This window comes from Peromyscus californicus, unplaced genomic scaffold (assembly GCF_007827085.1).
Source record: "Peromyscus californicus insignis strain IS unplaced genomic scaffold, ASM782708v3 Scaffold_7__1_contigs__length_154581171, whole genome shotgun sequence".
NCBI lineage: Eukaryota > Metazoa > Chordata > Mammalia > Rodentia > Cricetidae > Peromyscus > Peromyscus californicus.
In genome coordinates this window covers 96,836,075-96,857,517 of record NW_026294595.1, presented here as the reverse complement: position 1 = coordinate 96,857,517, position 21,443 = coordinate 96,836,075, and the positions used below count along the sequence as shown (strand labels likewise).

General features: G+C 53.0%; 1 protein-coding gene across 2 annotated transcripts; it reads left to right on the top strand.

The window, feature by feature from the left end:
- Positions 1-407: 407 nt before the first annotated feature.
- Positions 408-21,424, top strand: Shf (Src homology 2 domain containing F). Of its 2 annotated transcripts, XM_052724407.1 has the most exons (7): positions 408-935; positions 9,466-9,607; positions 12,362-12,568; positions 14,054-14,194; positions 15,494-15,665; positions 15,814-15,933; positions 20,820-21,424. In XM_052724407.1, exons 1-7 carry the CDS (start codon positions 441-443, stop codon positions 21,004-21,006), a joined length of 1,464 nt encoding a protein of 487 aa, XP_052580367.1. In that variant the 5' UTR covers positions 408-440; the 3' UTR covers positions 21,007-21,424. The 2 variants fall into 2 exon arrangements, with proteins under 2 accessions (XP_052580367.1, XP_052580369.1); XM_052724409.1 differs by lacking the exon at positions 14,054-14,194.
- The last annotated feature ends 19 nt before the right edge of the window (positions 21,425-21,443 follow it).

Here is a 21,443-nt window from a genome sequence, read left to right as displayed (position 1 = left end):
AGGAGGTAGGCGAGACTCCCAAGGCGAGGGTAGTAATAGGTACATCTGAAGAACAGTTTCTTCCTAGACTCTTCTTCGAGAGTGTTGTTTCTGGGCTTGTGGGGAAGGAATAAGATGGGTGGGATGTGCCTGGGGGCTCGTCTTTCCGCGTCTGACGCCAAGTGGGGAGCTGGAGAAGAAGAGCAGATGGGACCAGGGAGCCCCCCCCCACCCCCAGGAGCACGCGCAGCGACACGTGGAGGAGTCTCCCTCGGCGCGGCAATCACACCCCGCACCCCTCCGTCTCCCACCCACTTCTCTCCAGTCCTCCGGTCCCCGTTAGGCAGCGGGCCCCGCCCCTCTTGTCACTGCGAGCCCCGCCCCTCCCGCCGGCGCAGCTCCGCCCCCTCTCGCCCCGCCCCCGCCGCCCCGCGGTCGGCTCGCTCAGTTGGGAGGACCCCATGCTACTGAGCGGAGCTCCTCCTCCGGGCTCCGGCCCGGGGCCGCGGGCGCAGGGCAGCGCGGGGGGCGGCCCCGGGGGATCTCGCCGCGGGGCTGGGGGTGCGGGGGCTGGCCCGGGAGGGGGCGGCAGCGGTGGAGTCGCAAAGTGGCTGCGGGAGCACCTGGGCTTTCGCGGGGGCGGCGGCGGAGGGGGCGCCAAGCCCGCCCCCCCAGAGCCGGACTACCGCCCCCCAGCGCCCTGCCCGGCCGCGCCCCCTGCGCCGCCCCCGGACATCCTGGCCGCCTACAGGCTGCAGCGTGACCGCGACTTCGAGGACCCCTACTCCGGGGGCTCCTCCGTGTCCGCCGCCCTTTCCACCCCCGCCGCCCCTGGCCCCACTCCGCCCCCGCGCCACGGCTCACCCCCTCACCGCCTCATTCGGGTCGAGACCCCCGGCCCCCCAGCTCCCCCTCCGGAGGAGCGGATCTCCGGACCCCATGCCAGCAGCGACAGGGTGAGTGCCGCGCCGGGCGTGGGTGGCCAGGAGGGGTGGTGGTCTGTGGTCTGGAGATTTGGAGAGGGACAAAGGTAGCTTGGTTGGGGCTCAGCCTGTAGCTGTCAGTATTTCTGGTTGACACGGGGGCTCAGGTTTTAACCCCTTTGTTAGATTCTCCACCGACTAATCTGAGCCCCAAACTGCCCTGTTTCCTGTTAGGGCCCCAGGACTGGTGGTGACCTGCTCCCTCATGGGTACGAGCTTTGCAACCTCCACCCTGATCCTGGAGCCTTTTTTTTTTTTTTTTTCTAACGGACATGGAGAAGCACCCCCCCCCCCCCCCCCCCTTGCTGGTTTATGGCCTTTGTGCCCTCTACAGAGCAGCGGCTTCTCTGCCCTTTGATCTCTGACTCTTCCCCCAAGGCAGAATCTGCACAAAGCTTCTCCCACCCTCCCCTTTCTCCTTCCTCCCACCCTGTCCCGGAGTCCAGGCATCCTTGCAGTCTGAAGCCCCAGAAAGGAACTGAAAAGTGAGATTTCTTATGTGAACACAGCAAGCGCTGGCCTTTGCCTTTCCCAGTGAGACTAGAGGGGGTGAGCTGTTGGACGACGGACGCCAAGATGGGCATTGTGCAGCTCTTGCCGAAGAAACTCACCACTGGGGTACAGGGCGCACTCCTTCCAGTGTTCCCCCCAATATGAGGAGGACACTTGGTGGTCAGGACCTGTTGCCAAGTTAGGGCTGAGCAGCCAAGTCCATTCACCATCTCCGCTTGGCCTCCCTCTTCCTCAGTCCATCCTGAGAGAGGTTGGAGCTTTTCTTGGATCTGCAGACGCTGGGGAAAAGAGGAAAACTCCCAACAGTCCCCCCAACCCCCAGGACACCTGCTTTCCTTCTTAATTCCAGTTTTATCCTGTCCTGGAAGACAGACGGCTAAAAGCCGTCCTTAGTCTCCCCCACCCCTAAATTGGAAGATGGTAACTCCATGAGCCACCCCCAGCCCTGCTGTCCTCCACGTGTCTCAGAGCCGGTGTCTCCTCCGTGGAGAAGATTTTTATCTGATGAGAGAGCAGTTCATGTCCAAATCCTCAGGTTTCAGAACTGAGGTTTTCGGCCGAGAGAGTACTGTCGGGCGAGGCTTCCTGGATAAGAGAGAGGTGTCAAGGTCGGAACAAGAACCCCAGATGGGTGAATCATTCGCCCCATAGTTCTTTCCATGGAGCATGGCTACCCATCCTGGCCCAGCATCCTTAAGCTGTAAAGGGAGGCTCAAGGGTGCTTCTCCCAGGCTGTGCTGTCTCCTTCCTAATGGCCCTTGCTGCTGCTGTATGATGTGCTGGTGGATGGCAATGAAGCAGAGGGGAATAGCTAGGCCTTGTCCTCCCACTGACCAGTTAGTCTCCTCCTCTCTGGCCACTGGCTGTTGGCCCATGGCCTAAGCTGTCCTTGGCTATTTTCCTTCCTTTCGTGGCTTAGAATGGCCTAACAGGCTGCCCACCAGGCTGTGGGTTCCTCCAGGAAAATGTCTGTTTTTCCTTCATGTCTCTGCAGTGTCTGGCACAATGTCCTGAAATGGTGTCTGTCCATTCTCAGGGACTTCCAAGACACAGTTCTTCCACTTTCTCCCAGAAGCCTCCAAGGAAGGAGCTGTAGCCACACACACACACACACACACACACACACACACACACACACACAGACCCTCAGGACCTTCTTGCCAAGCCCATCTGCGCTTCGGTTGGGTCCGCTCTGATCTGTGGGTTATTCAGACCTGGGGGAGGGGGTGCACAAGAGGTGTCTGATTCTCTTGTCAGCCAGCCACAGAGACAGGAATGAAATCCAACAGGCTTTCCCAGGAGCCACACAATCTGCGCTTTCTTTAGTGGGTGTGATAAAAGGATCCAGGATGTGCCATCTGAGCTGTCCCAGGGGCTGACCACGGGCTTCTTATTATTCAGAGATCAATCAACTCCCTACAATCTAGGAAAAGACTTTGGGAGATCCTAGAGTCTTCCCCTGGGAAAAGCTAGGTCCAACAAGGTGCCTGAGCTCTTACCCTAAACCAAGTGGCCAAACACCCCTAGGGCCTACAGAGTGACACGTGTACATTGCCACCTCTGGACCTCCACTCCAGCCGAGCTGCTGTTTCTGTGCTGTGTGGCTGCTTCCTTCCTCTTTGGAGCTCTGCAGAGCTCCTTGGCTGGCAGAAAGAGGTGCCAGGATGCTCCAAGAGGGACTGTATCCCGAGGCTGGATGAAATGGTTAGAAGTGCTTCCACGCTAGGCTGGAGAAGCCAAGGAGCCTACAGGGTGGGGAAGCGGGAGGGAATGGGGATCTGGACAGGGCCCTGACGTCCCGGAGGGTTCATTAGCCTTCTTCCTATGCAGGGCTCTCTGGCTGCCAGCCCCTCCTGAAACCCACTGGTATAATTGGCAGACACACAGCTGACCATCTGGCCAGGCCTGGCAGGGCAGGTGTGGGAACAGCAAGATCGACACCCTGCAACCGGCAGCTCGGGCCTGGCCAGATGGCCCCCGAAAGAACTCCCTCTGGTGCTGGGCCCTCAGCCCACCTCCAGGCCTGGCTCTGGCAGAAGGGCCAGCATGTTGGGCCTCCTCTCCATTCGTTCACTGCTCTCCAAGCTTCAGCAGGAAAAAAACGTGATCTAATTAGGGAAAGGGAATGAGACTGTGATTAAATGAAGGCTGACTTGCCTATCACATCTGCAGTGTGTCCTCTGTGATGCCAATAGAAAGTGAGACCGGACATGGATAATAAAACAGGCGCCCCCCCGTATTGAAACCAGACCTCTTATTCGTAGCTCGTGGGTGAGACCCTGGGGCTGGTGAGTACCCACCAACTGTGTGTAGATATTTCTCATTTTTATGGGGAAAGACTCATAGCTCTGAGATTTTTACAGGAGTTTATAGCCTGTCAGAGTGGTATTCATTAACAATTTAAAAAATTATGTTTATATGTATCTGTGTATGGCTTTGTGTATGTGAATGCAGTGCCCTTAGAGACCAGAAGAGGGCATCAGATTTCTGGGAGCTGTAGCTACAGGAGGTTGTGAGCGACCAGATGAGGGTGCTGGAGACCAAATTCAGGTCCTTTTCAAGAGGAGTGTGTGTTCTTAACTACTGTACTGTATTTCTAGCCCTATACTGAGAACCTTTTAAAAAATTTAAACATTTATGTATATTGTGTGTGTGCTCACACACAGACGCACATGGGAAGGTCAGAGGAATCTCTGGGAGTCCAGTGTCTCCTTCCACCATATGGGTCACAGGGATCAAACTGAAGTAGACTTGGTGGCGAGGACCTTTACCCCCCGGGCCAGCTTGCTAGCCCCAGTATTGAGAACTTCTAATAACAGATGTGTGTCACAGATGTACGGCACAGGCCTGGGTCATCAAGGCCCCTTTTAGAAGGAAGTGGGCAAGCAGGAACAGCAAAGTGAGGCAAGAGGTATCTGTATTGGATCAAGGCCTCCTGTCCCGATGTAGTGGAGGACTCATAGCCAGTGTTCATATGTGTAGTGTGTCCTTCTGTGACACTGGCCTGGGTGCTGAGAGGGACACCTGTTCCTGGTATTTTTTTTTTCTTTTGAGGTTTTTCTCTCTCTCTTTTTTTTTTCCCTTAAGCTCACCTTCCCATGCCTTCAAGAGTGTGGAAGTCTGCTTATCTTGTGCTTATTCTGTGTTGGAGATAAAGGGGAAAGTCGTGGCAGAGGGAGGAGTCCAGGGGAGGGACTTCTGTGGCCCAGTTAGACCCACCCTGGGCTGATTGTCTGTGTTATCACTGGCACTTCAAGGATGCCTGAAGAATACGACTGCTGATGGACTGTGGGATTGGCCTGTTTTCTTAGTGCTGCCCCCTCACACTGCAGTCCCACAGTCTGGAACCAGATGTCTAGGAGACATCTGCCCTGGCTTGGCCAGTGAGCGACTCGGTCACCATCGCAGCCCTGCTTGCACTCTGCCTTCTGAGAGCTGGCGACAGCTGAGCCCCTGGTGCTGGTGGATGGGAAAAGAAAGCTGCCTGAGCTAAGCGAGTCCTGGCTGGGGTCGAGTGCTTAGAGGGATACCTCCTGCATATTCTACTTGTCTTCATCCCAGAACCAACATGACGTTATGTAAGAGCGAAGATGGGGCCCAGCTCCTGCGTGCCATGGGCTTGTGGGTAACTTCAGAACCCTTCCAGGTGCTTTACCTTCCTAGAGGTGTCTATCAGTATGAGCTCCTGGAGGACCCCAAAATTTGATCTCTTTGACCTTAGTGATGCAGCGGCTGGCATTTCCTGAGCATGTATCCTGTGCCTGGTGCCATTTCCCAGCAGCTAATGTGTATTGGACCAGTCAGCATTTATAGCAACCCTGTAATAAAGACTCTATCCCGGGGTTGTACACGGGGATCAGAAGCACAGGGATGTTGAGTCGCACTTGCAGGACTTCTCAGCTAGCGAGAAGGAGTCATGAAGTCTACAACACAGTAGGACTTGGGACTGAGCCCCACGCCTGGGCCCTCAGCACCTGCCACTAGTGCCCAGTAGAGAGGTGGTATTCATGCAGCATTTGCTAACTAGCAACGAGAGACTCTTAGAGAAGAGATGATGTAGTTCAGTGCTGAATTCACTGTTTCCCGAGTACGAGGGCCTAGCCCTGGTGGGACTGTGTTGAAGTGAGCACAGACATGGTATACCCCAAGGCCTTACGAGGGTTGGTGGCAGCAGCCACATGTCTGTGGTGGTTGAGTGTTTTGTAAGTATGGCATTGCTTTTGTAATTAGAAAAGGGGAAATAACCCATATGTTTGATGTTGGCATTTCCCAGGCATAGACAATAGGAGAAGGTATTACAGTAAGTAGGAGCAGCAGGGACAGATGTTTGACCTCAGGAAAGTAAGTGCTGTACTGTTAACCACACTGATTAGTTCATAGGTTTTCAGTGACTGTAAATACGTTGGGGAAATACTAAATTAAACAGAATCAGACTGTCAATGGACAAGTGATTTTTATTTTCCTCCGGTGGTGGTGGTGGTGGTGGTGGTCTTGTAATGCTAGGCAAATGCTTTTGTCATTGAGATATGTCCCCAACCCTAAACTAAAACATAAACCTAAAAATTGGGGGTGGGGATTGGAAACGCCTGTGAAAAGGCACTAAATGTAAACTTGAAGCAGTGGAGGAAATATGCAGTGAGTGAGTTTGGGAACTCTGAAGTCCCTGAGTACCTGTTCTGCAAGCCCCGGAACCCATGGTCGGCTCAGGAACATGTTGCTTGGGCCACCTGCAGCGCGGAAGAGGGAAGCAGATGGCAGGCCTGTTAGCTACCGTGGGAGAGCTGCGGGAGGGGTGCGGGCAGGAAGGAGATGAGGAGGCTGAGGCGGCTCCGGGAGGGCCACTGCCCAGCTGAACAGATGGGTGGCAGGGTCCTAGAGACAACCTACCGGATGGCAGAAGAGAGGGCGGGGAGGGACACGGGCCCCTTTGAGTAGCCTGCTCTACCTCCTTGCTGGGAGGTACTTCAGCATGTTAGTGGCATGCCGGCTAGAACAGAGGCCATAGATGCTTCAATGTCACCTTCGTGTCCGGTGCCTTTCCAGTGCCCTAACTGGCAGTTCCTCCCATCTGCCCTTGAGCCAGAGGCTTTGATCCCTGTTCAGAAGTAGACTCTCCAGTGAGCCTGACCCTCCCACTGCCACTCTGGCCACTGGAGGATCAGAGCGATTGGGGTGGGGGGTGGGGCATGTTGGTGTCACCTCTGGGATAGAAGCCTGTGTAGCAGCTCTAGCAAATATTAATTCAGTATCTATGGTGTGCTGGGGCTTGTGATGGGTACTGGGCAGAGAGTGGGCATATCAGAGGGGGTCAAGGCCACAAACAACAAATCAGAGTAGGCCAGACAGTCCACAGGGACAGTTTTTCTGTAAGCAGTTTATCCCCCTGTAGACACAGAAGCACTGGGCAAGCAGGCCTGGGCTCTGGCTGGAGTTGTCTGTGCCCAGAGTGGGTACCAGTCCTGCCAGCCTTCCCAGCTGGTACCTCTGCTGTCACTCCTGTTCTGGGCCACCTTGTGGGTAGCCCTCTGGATGCCCCAGCCCAGGGCGGGGGTCTGGGGCTTCCCGGAGCAGGGTGTGGAGCCAGGAGTGGAACAGAGGAGCCATTGAGCTGCCTGTGAAACCGCCACCTGATTGCCCACGGGCACTGTCAGCTGGCGCTGGGGAGGCCCACACCAGCCTGGGAGGGGTCAGGACTCCAGGGAGAAGCAACCGTGTGCAGCTCTAACCAGGCTTGCAGAGGGAAGGCCTGGAAGGGCTCTGAAGTGGGGCCCCAGGAAGGGTGTTGAGGGCTTGACCTCACTGAGAAGCTGGTTAGAACCCAATCCTGTTTGGAGAGACTTGGTCCTCCTCTATGACCCTACTCTACCTAGGTTCATGTTTTCTCCCTCTTCTAAGTCAATCGAGGAAGAGTGATTCTGCCCAGTCCTCTCATCATGAGATGGATTTAATGTAATCACTGAGAGCTTTCAGTTCCTGGGTGTTTAGCTGTCAGTGTGGGCCCTGCCCCTGGAAGAAGTGCACAGTCTGCCTGAAGACACCCAGGAAAACAAGCATTTGCCACACAAAGCGATCAAAGCCCGGGACAGAGGCACCTCACAGGCCTGGAGAAGCATGGGAAGGTCTTTTGAGGGAAGAAAAATGAGTAAGTATTGGCCAGAACGGGAAAGTGGTCCAGGCAGAGAGGAAACAGTTGAATAAAATGACCATAATGCTTTCAGAGTAGTGGTCCAATGAGAAAAGGAGAATCTTACGTTCTTTAACCTTAAACTCTTTCCTCAAAACACTGGCGATCTGTGTCTTGTAAGGTTTGAGGATAATGTGTCAGGTGACTCAGACACTTGTTGAGTTGCTGCTGTCGCACAGGAGTTGATGCTGTGTGCCCACTGGCGGAGCTGCCAGCAGTGTTCAGTGGGTGATGCTGTAGGTGCCGCTGACCGGGGATGGTGTGATGGATTTCTCTGTTTCCTGGAGAAAGGAGGACCTAGGGGTGAAGGGCCCGGGTGGGGGTGGTGACACAGTAGAAAGATTTTCTAGTACCCCTGATGGTTGCTTATTGGAGCTAGAGACACAAAAATGAGAGTTCTAGGCTGGCACATGGCTTGGGAGTACTGATGGCTTGGTGTGACGTCCTCCAAGCAGGCAGGTAGGAAAGGAAGTAAAGTAGCTGAGGGCCAGACTGAAACAAGGTAGTAGTAAACACCTGAGGATAAGCTAGAGGCCGCCATGCTTGGGGCACCCTCAGAAATCCGTAGATGGGCCAGATGGGGTCAAAGGAACAGCCAAGGGATGCATGAGGTAGGGTTGGTTCTTTGTCCACCTCATCCTTCCAGAGGCCCCGGTTCTCAGATCCTCTCACCGAGGGCAGGGTGGTCGCCTGGCTCAGCTGACTCCCGCAGCTCTGATCCAGCTCAGAGCTGAAGTCTAGGCTTCAGTTTGGTGAATTGCAGGATTGGCCTCTCCCTGTGGCACAGGCCCCAGAGCCACCGCAGACTCCACCTGTGACCCAGTGAGTGCTCTAGTGCTCCAGGGTCTGGCTTGGTGAGTCCTACCTTCTCCTGCCCAGTTTGGAGAAAAACCCCATTGTCCTCAGCCCTACCCTGACCTGAGCACCTCAATTCATCTGCTTTCACTGGGAGAGAGTTGATGGCTAACCACTGCATGAGGAAGAGATGGGCAGCCGGGGAAATGGGAAGTTAAGACTGGCTTTCTGTCCTGACCTATGCGACCTCAGGGGCGCTCAGTAGTGTCCCAGGGCGCCCCAAGGCGTTTCTCTCCCAGGAGGCTGAGAAGCCCACTGGCTACAGGTAGATAGCCCTGTGCACAAATAGCAAGAGCTCCAATTTGATTTTTCCATTTAAGCAGAATGGCTTGGGGTGTGTTCCCTAACTACCTGTTCTCCAGTTTCTTCAAAGAGAGTGTATGATACCCACATGACAGGGACATGATAAGGATCAAACATCAGAATGGTGACGAAGTGATGTCTCTGCTTTCTTTTCTTTTTGTGTTTTGTTTGAGACAGGGTCTTCCCATGGAACTCTGGCTGGCTTGGTATTCGCTATGTAGACCAGGGTGGCCCGGAACTCCCAGAGCTCCACCTGCCTCTGCCTTCTGAGTGCTGGGATTAGGGGCGTGTGCATCACCATCTGCTTTATTCTCGCGGTCACTGGCTGTTTCTTTGTTGACCATCGGAAGTGTGGCAGGCTGCACTGGGCCGATCTCTGTTGCCTTGCTGTGCTGCTCTTCCAACCCTTGTAGCACAGTTGTGACCAGTGCTTTTGAGTTCTCTCTGGTGAGCCACTGTGTGCAGGCTGTGCTCCAGCCTGGACCCTAAGATAAACTCCTAAGACCGAGTGGCTTCCTGCTGACTGTTTAGCCTAGGACATGACCACGGGGCGGAACATTAGCAGGAAAGAAAGAAGCCCCATCTCTACCCGGGGAGCAGAGCGGCTTGCCCATGTCTGAGCCTCGTTCTCTCTGCCGACCCCCACAGCTGGCAATCTTAGAAGACTACGCAGACCCCTTTGATGTTCAGGAGACCGGTGAAAGCTCGGGGGGAACTTCAGTAGCTCCAGAGAAGGTCCCCGAAAATGATGGCTACATGGAGCCTTATGAGGCCCAAAAGATGATGGCTGGTAAGTACTGAGGATGAGGGAGATGCTCCCTGAGGCCTTGGTCCTGTGGTCCCTGGAAAATGGGGAGAGAGCTTGTGCCCGGTCCTCAGGAATGTGGCCAGGGCCTTTAAGATAGTCATTTTGGAAGAGAAGGTGTAAGGTGTGACGCCTGAGGCCATAGAGGAGGCCACGTAAGCAAAGGCCCAGGTGAAGCACTGGGGACCGGAGGGGCAGGATGGTGGTAGAGATCAAGTCAAACAGCCCCCAAAGAGTCAGTAGTCTTGGAAGTGTGATGAGTATGAACTGACATTGTCGAAGAGAAACACTGACAGCTGTTGAAAATGTAGATGCATCAGGTGTCATGGAGTGGTGCGAGTATTTCCCAGTTGGAGAAGAAAAAACTGAGTCAGACCTGCCCTTGGGGAACAGGCCAAGAGACGACCCAGGGAACGGGTCAGAGTGGGGGTGAACAGAGAGGACAAGCAGGCCCAGAGAAGTGCTGGCTAGCCTCTGAGATGGCAGAGACCAAGAAGAATGCAGAGGGTGAGTGAAGAGTCTAGACTTGTGCCAAAAGGAAGAAGCAGGATTAATGTGGCATTTACGGGGAAGTTGAGGCCGTGGTATACAGAATGGACTAGAGAAGCTGCCTGTCGTAGAGTTGAGTTAGCACACTGTTTCAGAAAGGATCGAGCTTGTGGCTTCTGATGTTGTTGTGCTTTTGGTTGGTTTTATGAGACATGGTGTCAATACGTAGTCCAAGCTGGCCTGGAACTTCTTAGGTAGCCCAGGCTGGCCTCAGATTAATAGCAATCTTCCCGTACTTACCTCCCAAGTGCTAGGGTTACAGGCATGTGCCACCATGTCCAGCCCAGTTGTTTGGGTTCTAAGGAGCCAGTAATTAAAAAATCTTTCTTCCTCTCCTTAGAGGAAATAATTAAGACGTAAGATTAAGGAAAGGGCTAATGGAGACTAGAATGTCAGCTTTAGTACTGGTAAAGTTGATCGAAGAATAATCACGTAGCAAAGTTAGCACAATGGGCTTCCTAACACTTTTCGAGAGAGTCAAACTTGCCCACTCAGGCTTGGTAGCGCAGGGTAGCTGTGGACCTCCGCACTTCATGGAAGAGAAAGAACCCCAGTTATTGTCTGTCTGCAAGAAAGCAGAGCTGAGGCAGAGAGTGAGCACTCACTCACTGGCCAATCAGACCGCCCTCTTCCTCCTTAGAGATGGGTGAAGGGACAGAGTGTCACCCCAGGAGGGTTATTCCAGGGAGTCCAGAAAGTGGAGGTTTGTCCTAGTAAAATTCTAGATACGGAGAGGTGAGGTTGAAAGTCATGAGGTATTGGCCATGAGCAGATGAGATTTAGAATGCAGAGGGGGGCTGGAGAGACGTCACAATGGTCAAGGGCACAGACTGCTCTTGCAGAGGACTCGAGTCTGTTTCCCAACACCCGTATCTGGTGGCTCACAACAGCCTGTGACTCCAGCTCCAGGAGTATACAACACCTCTGGCCTCTGTGACCACCTTCTCTCATGTGCACAGACCTGCATCCACACAGACACATACACACGCTTAAAAACTAAATGAAAAAAAAAAAGGAAAAGAATGCAGTAGGGTCAGGCCCAAGGGAAACATCATAGTGACCAGAAGTGGAGAAAGTGAGAATGCTTCCCTGTTTAGGTCTGAGAGATGATAGCATGAGCCATGAGTGTCCTGGAATTATACGTGAAAATGTAAGTGTTTACGTGTGCATTTTTCTTTTTTCTTTTCTTTTTTTTTTATGATTTGTTTATTATGTATACAGTCTGTCTCTATACTAGAAGAGGGTACCAGATCTCATTACAAATGGCTGTGAGGTACCATGTGGTTGCTGGGACTTGAACTCAGGACCTCTGGAAGAACAACTAGTGCTCAACCACTGAGCCATCTCTCCAGCCCATGCATTTTTCTTTTGGGACGGTGGGACCTGGGGGAAGGGAATGGTACTGGGCATTAAACCCAGGCCTCATGCATGCTAAGCAAGTGCTCTACCACCGAGATACAGTCCCAGTCCTAAAATATACATTTTTTGTGGCAAGTTAGCTCTGAGGCTTTTATCAGATTTGGGTCAGTGATCCCCAAAAGATTTCCCAAGCTCCCGAGAAGGTAGTGAGTCTGAAGGGAGCTGATGTCAAAATGAAGGATCGTTAACTCCTGTGCGAAGAGGACCAGAACTCCAAATGCAGGGGTGCTGTAAGTCGGGGCAAACAGTCAGGAGTCAGGGTAGAAAGTAGTAAGTGAGACCTGGGTATGGAGACAGAGGCCGAAAGAAGATCCGGGAGAAAAGACCAGTGCAAGGGGGAGAAGACAGTGGATGACATTGTCTTCTGTGGTCAAAGGGGAAACTTTTAAGAGGAGAGGTGGATGAGCAGCAGAGGATTTCCTGGCTGTGGTTATTTCAACTGGAACAGAAGTGGAAGTAAATGAATAAGGAAGTGGAGCTGGGCACTAAGGAAGAGTAGATTAAAGGAGGACTGTGCCTCAGTTTACTTCACATGCCCAGCTCTTGCTGGCCATCCTGGGATCCTTCTCCTGTCTTCCTTCGCCACTTGTCTGCCACTTCCTCCCCTGAGTCCCATGTTCTGAGAGCCCTGGAAATGTTTTGAGTGTGAGGGACCAGGATTTGTGACTGCTGAGTTGCCCCAGAGACAGGGCATCGGCTCTGGAGAAATACTACCAGAGATGGTCAGGATTCAGCTTACTCACCACGCATCTCTCCTTTTTGCCCTGGCAGAGATCCGGGGTTCGAAGGAGACTTCAGTCCAGCCCCTACCTCTCTATGATACACCCTATGAACCTGAGGATGAGGGGGTGAGCCCAGAAGGTGAGGGGACTCCCTGGCCCAGGGAATCCCGCCTGCCCGAGGATGATGAGAGGCCTCCAGAAGAGTATGACCAGCCCTGGGAGTGGAAGAAGGAACGGATTTCCAAAGCCTTTGCTGGTGAGTCTTGGTATCGAGGGCAGCCCTGCTGGGGCCTCTGAGCGCTTCCCAGGCTCAGGAGAATGGAAGGAGTGGACCCTAGGAACCAAGCAAGGTCTAGGAGTGGAGCTCTAGAGCAGGGTAGTGGAGTTCTGTACATGGGGTTTGGGACTTGGGGAGTGTGGCTGCAGTGTTGTGTGCAGGGTGTGGGCACAGGATGTAGGAAGGCGGTTTCCTGCATCTCACCTCTTCGAGGCTGAGAGGCTTGAGCTGTAACTACCTTTGAGGATCTGGATAAAAATAAAGAAATTCCAATACAGAATTATGAAACTTGTGGCATATGTTAAATACATTTGACAAAGAGGGTATTTAACACTTCAAATGATGAAAAGAGAGATGTATATAACCTGGATTCTGGGGCTGCGTCTCCAGCGGCAGGCCCTGCCATACCAGGGGGGTTTGGCTCCAAGGGCATTTCTGGGCTACAGTTGGAGGCTGTGAGGTTGCTAACTGAAGATCGGGTTTCTCCTGTCCCAGCCACATACCACTTTGTCCCAGGCCCAAGTCCACCATGGAAACGCACATATTGGCAGTCTGAGTTGAGTAGATCAAGGGCCTGGAATTGGGAGACAGCCTGAATCTTGAGGGCTTAGATGCCATTAGATTTCATTCCTGCTTCTGTGTCCCTATACACACACACACACACACACACACACACACACACACACACACACACACACACCACCTCTCACACAGAGGCAGCTCATCCTGCATCCAGCCCTTGGCTCTGCCCTCCCCTCCCCACCCTGGCAGCCAGACTGGGAAACCACAAGCTTGTGCTTTGCTTCCTGTAAAGCACACACCCATCAAGGATGGGCCATTTATCTCCAGAGGTCTCCTTGGAGAATCAATACTGTTTGGATTGCTTAATGGGAAAATCTATGTTCATCATTAGGAAACCTCGTCAGTGGTCCTACAGCCACTGGTGATGTCACTCTCTCAGGACTGGGAAGAGGAGAATTTGGTCTCAACATAATTCATCTGCCCCAAGCCTGAGTATTCCAGAAATCCCCAGGCTTTGCCCCGGTCTTGGGCCTGCCAGTTCCGAGGCTGGGGGTTAGGAGAGAAAAGGAGACAAGGGATGTCAGGGAACGGGGTGTGGTCCTGGGAGGTGTGGGCAGCTCCTGTTCCCATGTTTCCACTCACCTGGTCCTCTTGGTCCCCGGAAGCTAGTGAGGGGTGAAAGGTCAGGGCTGATCAAGCAAGATCCTATGCCTTCCTGTTTGCCGTTCAAGATTCCCACCTTTTCCTTACCAGGCAAGGCTGGCGTTAGTCCCGGCCCTGCTAGGCCTCGGAGTCCTGTCCCTCCTCCAGTGTTGCCTCTGCCTCTGCGCCTCCTTCCTAGGCTGCTGTGTATCTTGCCTCTGCATTTTGGTGTTTCAACCTCTGCCTCTCTCTGTCTCTGCCACTGTCTCTTTCTCTTCTCCCTCCTGCTGCTGGCTCCAGTTGACATAAAGGTCATCAAAGACCTACCTTGGCCTCCGCCTGTGGGACAGCTGGACAGCAGCCCCTCCCTGCCTGACGGGGACAGGGACATCTCCGGTCCAGCTTCACCCCTCCCAGAGCCCAGCCTGGAGGACAGCAGCGGTGGGTCCTTTGGGGACTTGTGGCCAGGGTGATAGGTCCTTTACCCATTAGGCCCTGTGGGCGTGGGTTGGAAGAACTCCCCTCACCCTGGGAAGAGAGCAAGAAGACAGGCACATCCCTCTCTCCCCAGAGCTGTATGCATGGTCTTTTAACCAAAACAACCTTTCCTAGGAGGTTCTGCACTGTGCCACGGAAATCCACTGCCGTCAGCTATAATCCCATCACTTGGGAGGCTGAGGCAGGAGGACTGCCTTGAGTTTGAGGCCACGCTGAGCTGCTATATAGTTCCAGAACCAGCCTGGGCTATAGAGTGGAACTGTGCCTTAAAAAAAAGAATCCACTATTTTAAGATTGAAGTTCTCTTTGGGTGGAGCTTTGGGCACCAAGGCAGGCATCTGTGAGGCATGGGGAAGTGCTGGCATCTGGTGACTGAGGGACAATAAGGCAGTCATTCATTCAAGAGCTACAAGAAGAAAGAGGCTCCGTTGGGGGAAAAAGAAGGCATCAATTTCTACATCCAACTTTGCCCAAAATGAACTCCCAAGGGTGTGGGTGGGTGTTGGTGTGTGTGTACAGGCATAAGCATCTGTTGTACACTGTGCATGAGAATTTGTAGATATTTTGTAAATGCAGGGTAGAGAGAGGGTCACCTGTGCATGTGTACCTGTGGGCATGTGACCCACTGGGGGGTCCCTTTGTGCTGACTCGGGTGTCAGGCTGGCCTGTCCTGGAGATGCTAGTCCCTGGGCTTCTGTGGATGGGGGAGGGAAAACAATGGGCAGCGACCTTGGGGTGGAGAGGGCCGGCAGTCTGGCGGCTTTGGACAGGATTAGCCTGTCAGGATGGCACCAAGGGGAATCAGATAATTGTTCTCAGATCGATAACGTCATTTTTACAGAATGGCTTGGCAAGGCGATTTAGAGAACGGTAATGAACTCTGAGGAGGAGAAAGAAACAATATTATCAACACTGAAGCCACCCTGAGGGGGATGGAGGAAGGGAAGGCAGTCAGCTGAGGGAGAAAGCTTAAGTGGTTTCTCATGTTTTGTCCTCCTTCGCCTGCCAGTGTGGACTGGGAAGCCCCAAGGGGCCTGGTGTGGTTCAGTGACTACCTCCTCCCCCAACCCCATAGTGGCCCAGGATTCTGTCCCTGGAGTCAGGCAGGCAGGGCAGTGAGCATACCCTCCCAGAATATGCCTTTGACCCTTGTGGGTCTTGGAAGTAGGGTGGGGAATGGGCTCTTTGAGAAAGCTCTGCCTCTAGGGACCTCAGAGTCGATGACCAGTATGTTCCTTACAGCCCAGTTTGAAGGATCGGAGAAGAACTGCCTGTCACCCGGCCGGGAGGAGAAGGGGCGGCTCCCTCCCCGGCTTTCTGCTGGGAACCCCAAGTCAGCCAAGCCCCTAGGCGTGGAACCCAGCAGCCCCCTTGGGGAGTGGACAGATCCAGCATTGCCTCTGGAAAACCAGGTGTGAGTGTCTGTGTCCACTGGGGACTCCTTCCCTGTTCCTCCCCTCCCGGCCTGGCTTCCCTGCAGGGGACACCCAGAATGGGTGGGCCTGGACGGCGGCGGCGAGGGACCCAGCAGAGATGCCCCCCTTCCTCTCTCTCATCCTCAGCTGGTACCATGGGGCCATCAGCCGAACGGACGCCGAGAACCTGCTCCGGCTCTGCAAAGAGGCCAGCTACCTGGTGCGCAACAGTGAGACCAGCAAGAACGACTTCTCTCTCTCCCTCAAGTGAGTGGGGATGGCCGTGGGCATAGAGGAGCCCGTTAGCCTGTAGGGTGCGGGCGGAAGAGGGTTCTCATAGTCTCTTCTAGTCCAGCCAGGCTGGGAAGAGCCACATGCCCTGTGAACATCTGCTGGCTCCACCCCAGGCACTAGGGAACCTGAAATGTCAAGAGACTCCTCAGCCCCTGTACTTCAAGGAAAAAGCACTTGAAGTTTAGTGTCCAGTTCAAAAGGCTTTTGTCACTGGCTGTTCAACCTCTCTGGGCCTCCGTTTCTCTATGATAAGATTGAATACGATCCATTTCGTTGGGAAGGATTAAATGAAGTACTAGTGCTTGACTTAGCGCCTTAGCACCTAGCATGTTTTTAAGCACCACGCTAAGTGCTTCATAAATTATTATTGTCATCATTGTTAAACCCTGACATGTAGAGGCACTGGCAAGGAGATAGGGGAGCTTTACCTGAAGTAGTCAGCAGGGTGAGGTGGGGGCCTAGGTCTTGGAGGAGGACAGCAGTAGATGCAAAGCCATTCCACTGAGGAACTCTGTGTGAGCGGAGAGGGAGAAGTAGCCAAGAGAGGGCTCTCCTTTCCTCTCATCTTGCTCCTTGGGGGCAGCTCCACACAGCCCAGACTCAGACTCCCAGGCTCTCCAGTTACTATTGCAGAGCATTGCTATTGGCCAACACTCCTCTTGGCCACCAGGAATTCTACCCAGGATAGCCCGTCATCTACATAAGGTGGCCAGCTGGAGTGAGGTATCCCATTTACCTCCCTCCACCACTGCAGGAGTATCTTCACTACCTCACACCACATTCCCTGGTGCCATAGATACTGGTGTATCTACACCTTGAACAAATTCAGGGGTGTAGAATTGCATACGTTTAAGAGATGATTATTCATGGTCACTCAGAGAGATCAGAGAAAGTATCCAGGAGAGTTAAGTGGCCTCGATTTTATTCTAGGGTTTGATTAAGGCCAGCTGTGTAACCATAGACAAATCATTTAACTTCTCGGGGCCTCAGGTTCTCCCCATGCAGAATGAGCTGATACCATGGGTTTCTTCCAGCTCTGGTATTCTAGGGGTCCACGAGCTATAAAATCAAAAAGAGGATGTTGGAAAAATTCATTTGTCAAGTTTGATTTACACAACTTTAGGTGGTGCATTGTTACTAGGATTATAATTGAAATTCTTAGCACGTACCACCTAGCATATATACCATGTCCAAATCAACTACCTCTCTGCTGATAAATCTCTTTTTTATACAGATGAAATAGATTCAAGGAGCTTTGTTACTTGCTCAAGGTCACCAGCTAATAATTAAGTCTCCAAGCTGGGCATGTTGATAGTAACCAGTCTCGGTTCCTCAGGAAGCTGAGGCACGATTCCATACACCCAGGATTTCCAGGCCAGCCTACAGACTGTTTCAAAATACACAAACACCAGGACCTAGCTCAGTCCGACTTCAGGGTTCCACCCCTCACCAGGTGCCATATGCCAGAAATCTGGCATTATCCAGCACAAAGGGAGATGCGCCAAGGTTTGGGTCTTTGGAGTGGAACTGGGCAACTAGGGGTGAGGGACTGTCTTAGTTTAGGGAATAAAAAGGCAGGTCTGGATGCCTGCTCCAGCTCCAGCTGATCTGGCCCCGGTGGCTGTCTGCCAGGGTCTCGTTTGCATATAAATGGCTTCTCTGAAATACAATTATGGTTTCTCTTCTTTCCCTAATGGAAGGGCTTTCACTGGTAATTAAACAGCTTCCTCAAAAAGCCTTGCCAGCACTGGGCCCTGTGGCCCAGCTGGTCCCACCCAACCCCCTGAGGGTCTGGCAAGGACCTCGCTGTGTCTTAATGGATCCTTGGGACTAGTCCCTGGAGGTTGGAAAGCACAGATCCCCCTCCTCCAGAGGTTGGTAATGCAGAAGGAGGCCACGGTACCCTTCCTAGTGAGTCTGCTCCTTGAGAAAACACTCTGAGCACTTTGAGAAAGGTAGTCCTCCCAAGTGGACTGTGGAAAAGGAGGTCACTTTCAAATTGTGAGGTGAGAGAAGGCAGGGCCCACACTGCTTCCTCCAGCACATGGAAGCTGCTGCATCCGGCCTTACCTCCCCATTGCCCACAGATCTCTGTTGGCTTCATGCCCTTGGCTCCTTTCCCTAGGGCCTGTATGGTCACTGTGTACACCAGACAGTACCTCAGACCAACAGATGGCCCCACATCCTGATCCACACTCAGGCAGATTCCTAAGGAAGACTTCAGGGGCCGGGTGGTGGTAGCGCACGCCTTTAATCCCAGCACTCGGGAGGTAGAGCCAGGCGGATCTCTGTGAGTTCAAGGCCAGCCTGGTCTACAGAGCGAGATCCAGGAAAGGCGCAAAGCTACACAGAGGAAAAAAAAAAAAAAAAAAAAGACCAGGGTATATGATGCCAGGGTCTGGGGTGGAGCGTCCACCAGAACAGACCCTAAGAGGAGTGGACTTGGGGGCCAGTTTCCCTCCATCCATTCCTCCTCTTCAGTTTCCCATTCTTCTCACTTGTTTCCCGGTGTAATAGGTCTAGTCAAAGTTTGTTGTTGTTGTTGTTGTTGCTTGTACCCAGGTAGATGGGACAAATGATGGAATGTGCCATCCCCACCTCTGGTACAAGAGTGTCAGATGGAGGCAGCCTGTAGGTGGATTTTTCTTTGGGCTGCCAGCTCACAAAAAAGGACACAGAGACTTATTAATTATGAAAGCTCGGCCTTAGCTTAGGCTTGTTCCTAACTAGTTCTTATGACTTAAATTGACCCATATCTTTTCATCTACATTCTTTTATGTGACTTGGTTACCTTTACTCTCTACTGCCCATCCTGCTTCTTCCACGGCTAACTGGCGACTCTACCTTCTTCTTCCCAGCATTCTCTCTGCCGGGAGGGAAGTCCTGCCTATTTCTCCTGCCTACCTATTGGCCATTCAGGTTTTTATTGCACTAATCACATAGTGCATAAATACCCCACCAGGCTCCTCACTGGTCCTGTTTCCCACACATAGGCCTCTAAGCCCTCTTCTTGCTCCTCTGGGCTCAGGCTAGGAGTAGGCAAATTAAGCTTCAGTGCTCTACCAAACACCCCTTAGCCTGTGCCTGTGGGTAAGTTGCAGACCCAGGGCTTAGCAGACCAGGCCTGTGGCAGTCTAGACAATTGTTCCTGTTGAGTGCCTCACCCCTATACTTTCTAACATGAGGGTGTGTGGCGGGGTGGCATTTGAGAGCTGGCTGGAGCTTTGCTCAGTGGGTCTCTGTCTGGAATGCAGAGGGCTAGCTAATACTGATTTTCTGGGTTGTTCAGGAGGGAGAGAGAGATAGTGGGAGGTGTTTTCTTGCCCAGCATTTTAGGGTACGGGTAAAAGAGGTTCAGTGTCCCACTGTCATCCTCAACAGCTTGAATTCCTGAAGAGTTCTAGGAATCTCAACTCATGCCAGGCCAGGGCTGGTGACTTTGATACCAAAAGAATTTCAGGACTAGCCAATTTATGAAGTGAAGTTTGAGGTTTTCATTAAAGTTATTTTAGTATATAGTTAAACATGAGGAGAAGAAGATGTGCTCAGAAGAAAATAAGATATACGCAAGTGTGAGTACTTTTGTTTTGTTTTTACCATAGTCATATGTGGGATTTGGGTTGGGGGCTGAAGTTACTATCTTATCTCTGGTTCGCTCCTGATAGGATTACAATCACTAAGGTAAAAGTTTAACCCACCGGAATACAGGAAGGTGGGATATCTTTGCTGTAAACAGGGTTTTCAGTGGTTTTTTTTTTTTAATTTTTTCCCTCCCACAATTTTCAATCAAAGTATGGGAAAAGGTATGAGGCCCTCCCCCAAGGGCATACACATTCAGGCTTAAGACCTGCTCATTGCTACTTTAACATCTATATTTGAAAGAAATATTAAGTCTGTGTCAGCAGCCTTTACAGATGTCAATTGTGCAAGAATTCTTGCTGCTTTGCTGGCATGGGGCTTCAGACTCCAGGATGAGGGGCTCTCCTCCCCTCTCACCCCACCCCCACTGCGATCTTTCTTTCTATCCTTCCTCACTCCGAGTAACAGCGTCTCCAGATAATGTCACTCCAGGCCTACAGGGCTGGATGAATGAACTGAGGGCTTAGCATAAGCCCCAAGTAGGAAGAGTGAAGGGATGTCTCCAGGAGGCAGTTGAGAGTTCTTAGATGGGGGGGCGGGGGGGAGGTGCTTCCAGATTAGTGTAGCCCCTCCCCAGACTTTGCGAAGGAGAGCTTGGACAAAGATTAGCTTGATTGTCAGAACTGCATATTCTCCCTCCTGCCAGGAGCATCTGTGGCTCCCCAGGAGTTTCCAGGAACCCCTCACAGGTGCTGCCATATAGCTCAAGAAGGGTGAGGGTAAGGCTGGACCTGTCGTTCAGCTGGTAGAGTGCTTGCCTAGCATGTACAAAGCCGTTGGGCTCAGTCCTCAGCACCCCATAAACTGGCCCACACATGTGATCCAGAAGCAGAGACAGGAGGATCAGAGGTTTGATTTGACTATGTAGCAAATTTGAGGCTAGCCTGACCTACATGCGCCCGTCTCTAAAACAAGGTTAAACTGGCCTTGGCCACAGGCTGATGGACTGAGACCACAGAACTAGAGGGTGCTGCTGGTCACCGCACTTTTCCCCAGCACACACCCTCCCTGTACACTCACCGTACACACATTCTTGGCACACCCAATATTCTCACCACAAAGTCAGTGTCTCATGCTACCTACTCAACCCCCCACCGTCCCATCCCTCTTCACCTCCCACTTGAACCGGGCTTTGGATATTTGCTGGGGTGGGGGGTGGGGGGTGGAAGCAGGGGACTGGGAAGAACCCCCCGGTCACCAGGATCTCTTCCTCTCCCTAGGAGCAGTCAGGGCTTCATGCACATGAAGCTGTCCCGGACCAAGGAACACAAGTACGTGCTGGGCCAGAACAGCCCACCCTTCAGCAGCGTCCCTGAAATCGTGCACCACTATGCCAGCCGCAAGCTGCCCATAAAGGGGGCGGAACACATGTCCCTGCTCTACCCTGTGGCCATCCGGACTCTGTAGATGTGAGACCAGGGCGCTACGATAGACCTGGACCCAGCCTTTGTCACCTGCCTGAGGGCTGTGGTCCTCACCCAGGACACGATGTCACCAACCTGGCTCCTCCTTGTCCTAGGATCTAGCGGGCGCTGAAGATTCCTTAATTTATTAGAAAGGGGAAGGAATCCTGGGCCTTGGAGTGCAGGGGGGTTGTGTGGGGCTGGGCACAGAGGGAAGCCCGAGGAGGAAGGAGGCTCCCGCACCGCCGCCCTCCGCCCCGTCCCCTGTCTCCATCCATCCATCTATCCATCCCCCCCCCCCCCCCCCGGCCCCTGTCCCCGGAGGGCCAGCCGGGGCTCGGGGGCTGCCGGGAGGGGCGGGGGCGAGCGCAGACTGTTTATAAAGCCGCGCTGGAGCGGTCGCCGGCCGCCGGCGAAAAGCACTCTCCCGAGCATCCCGAT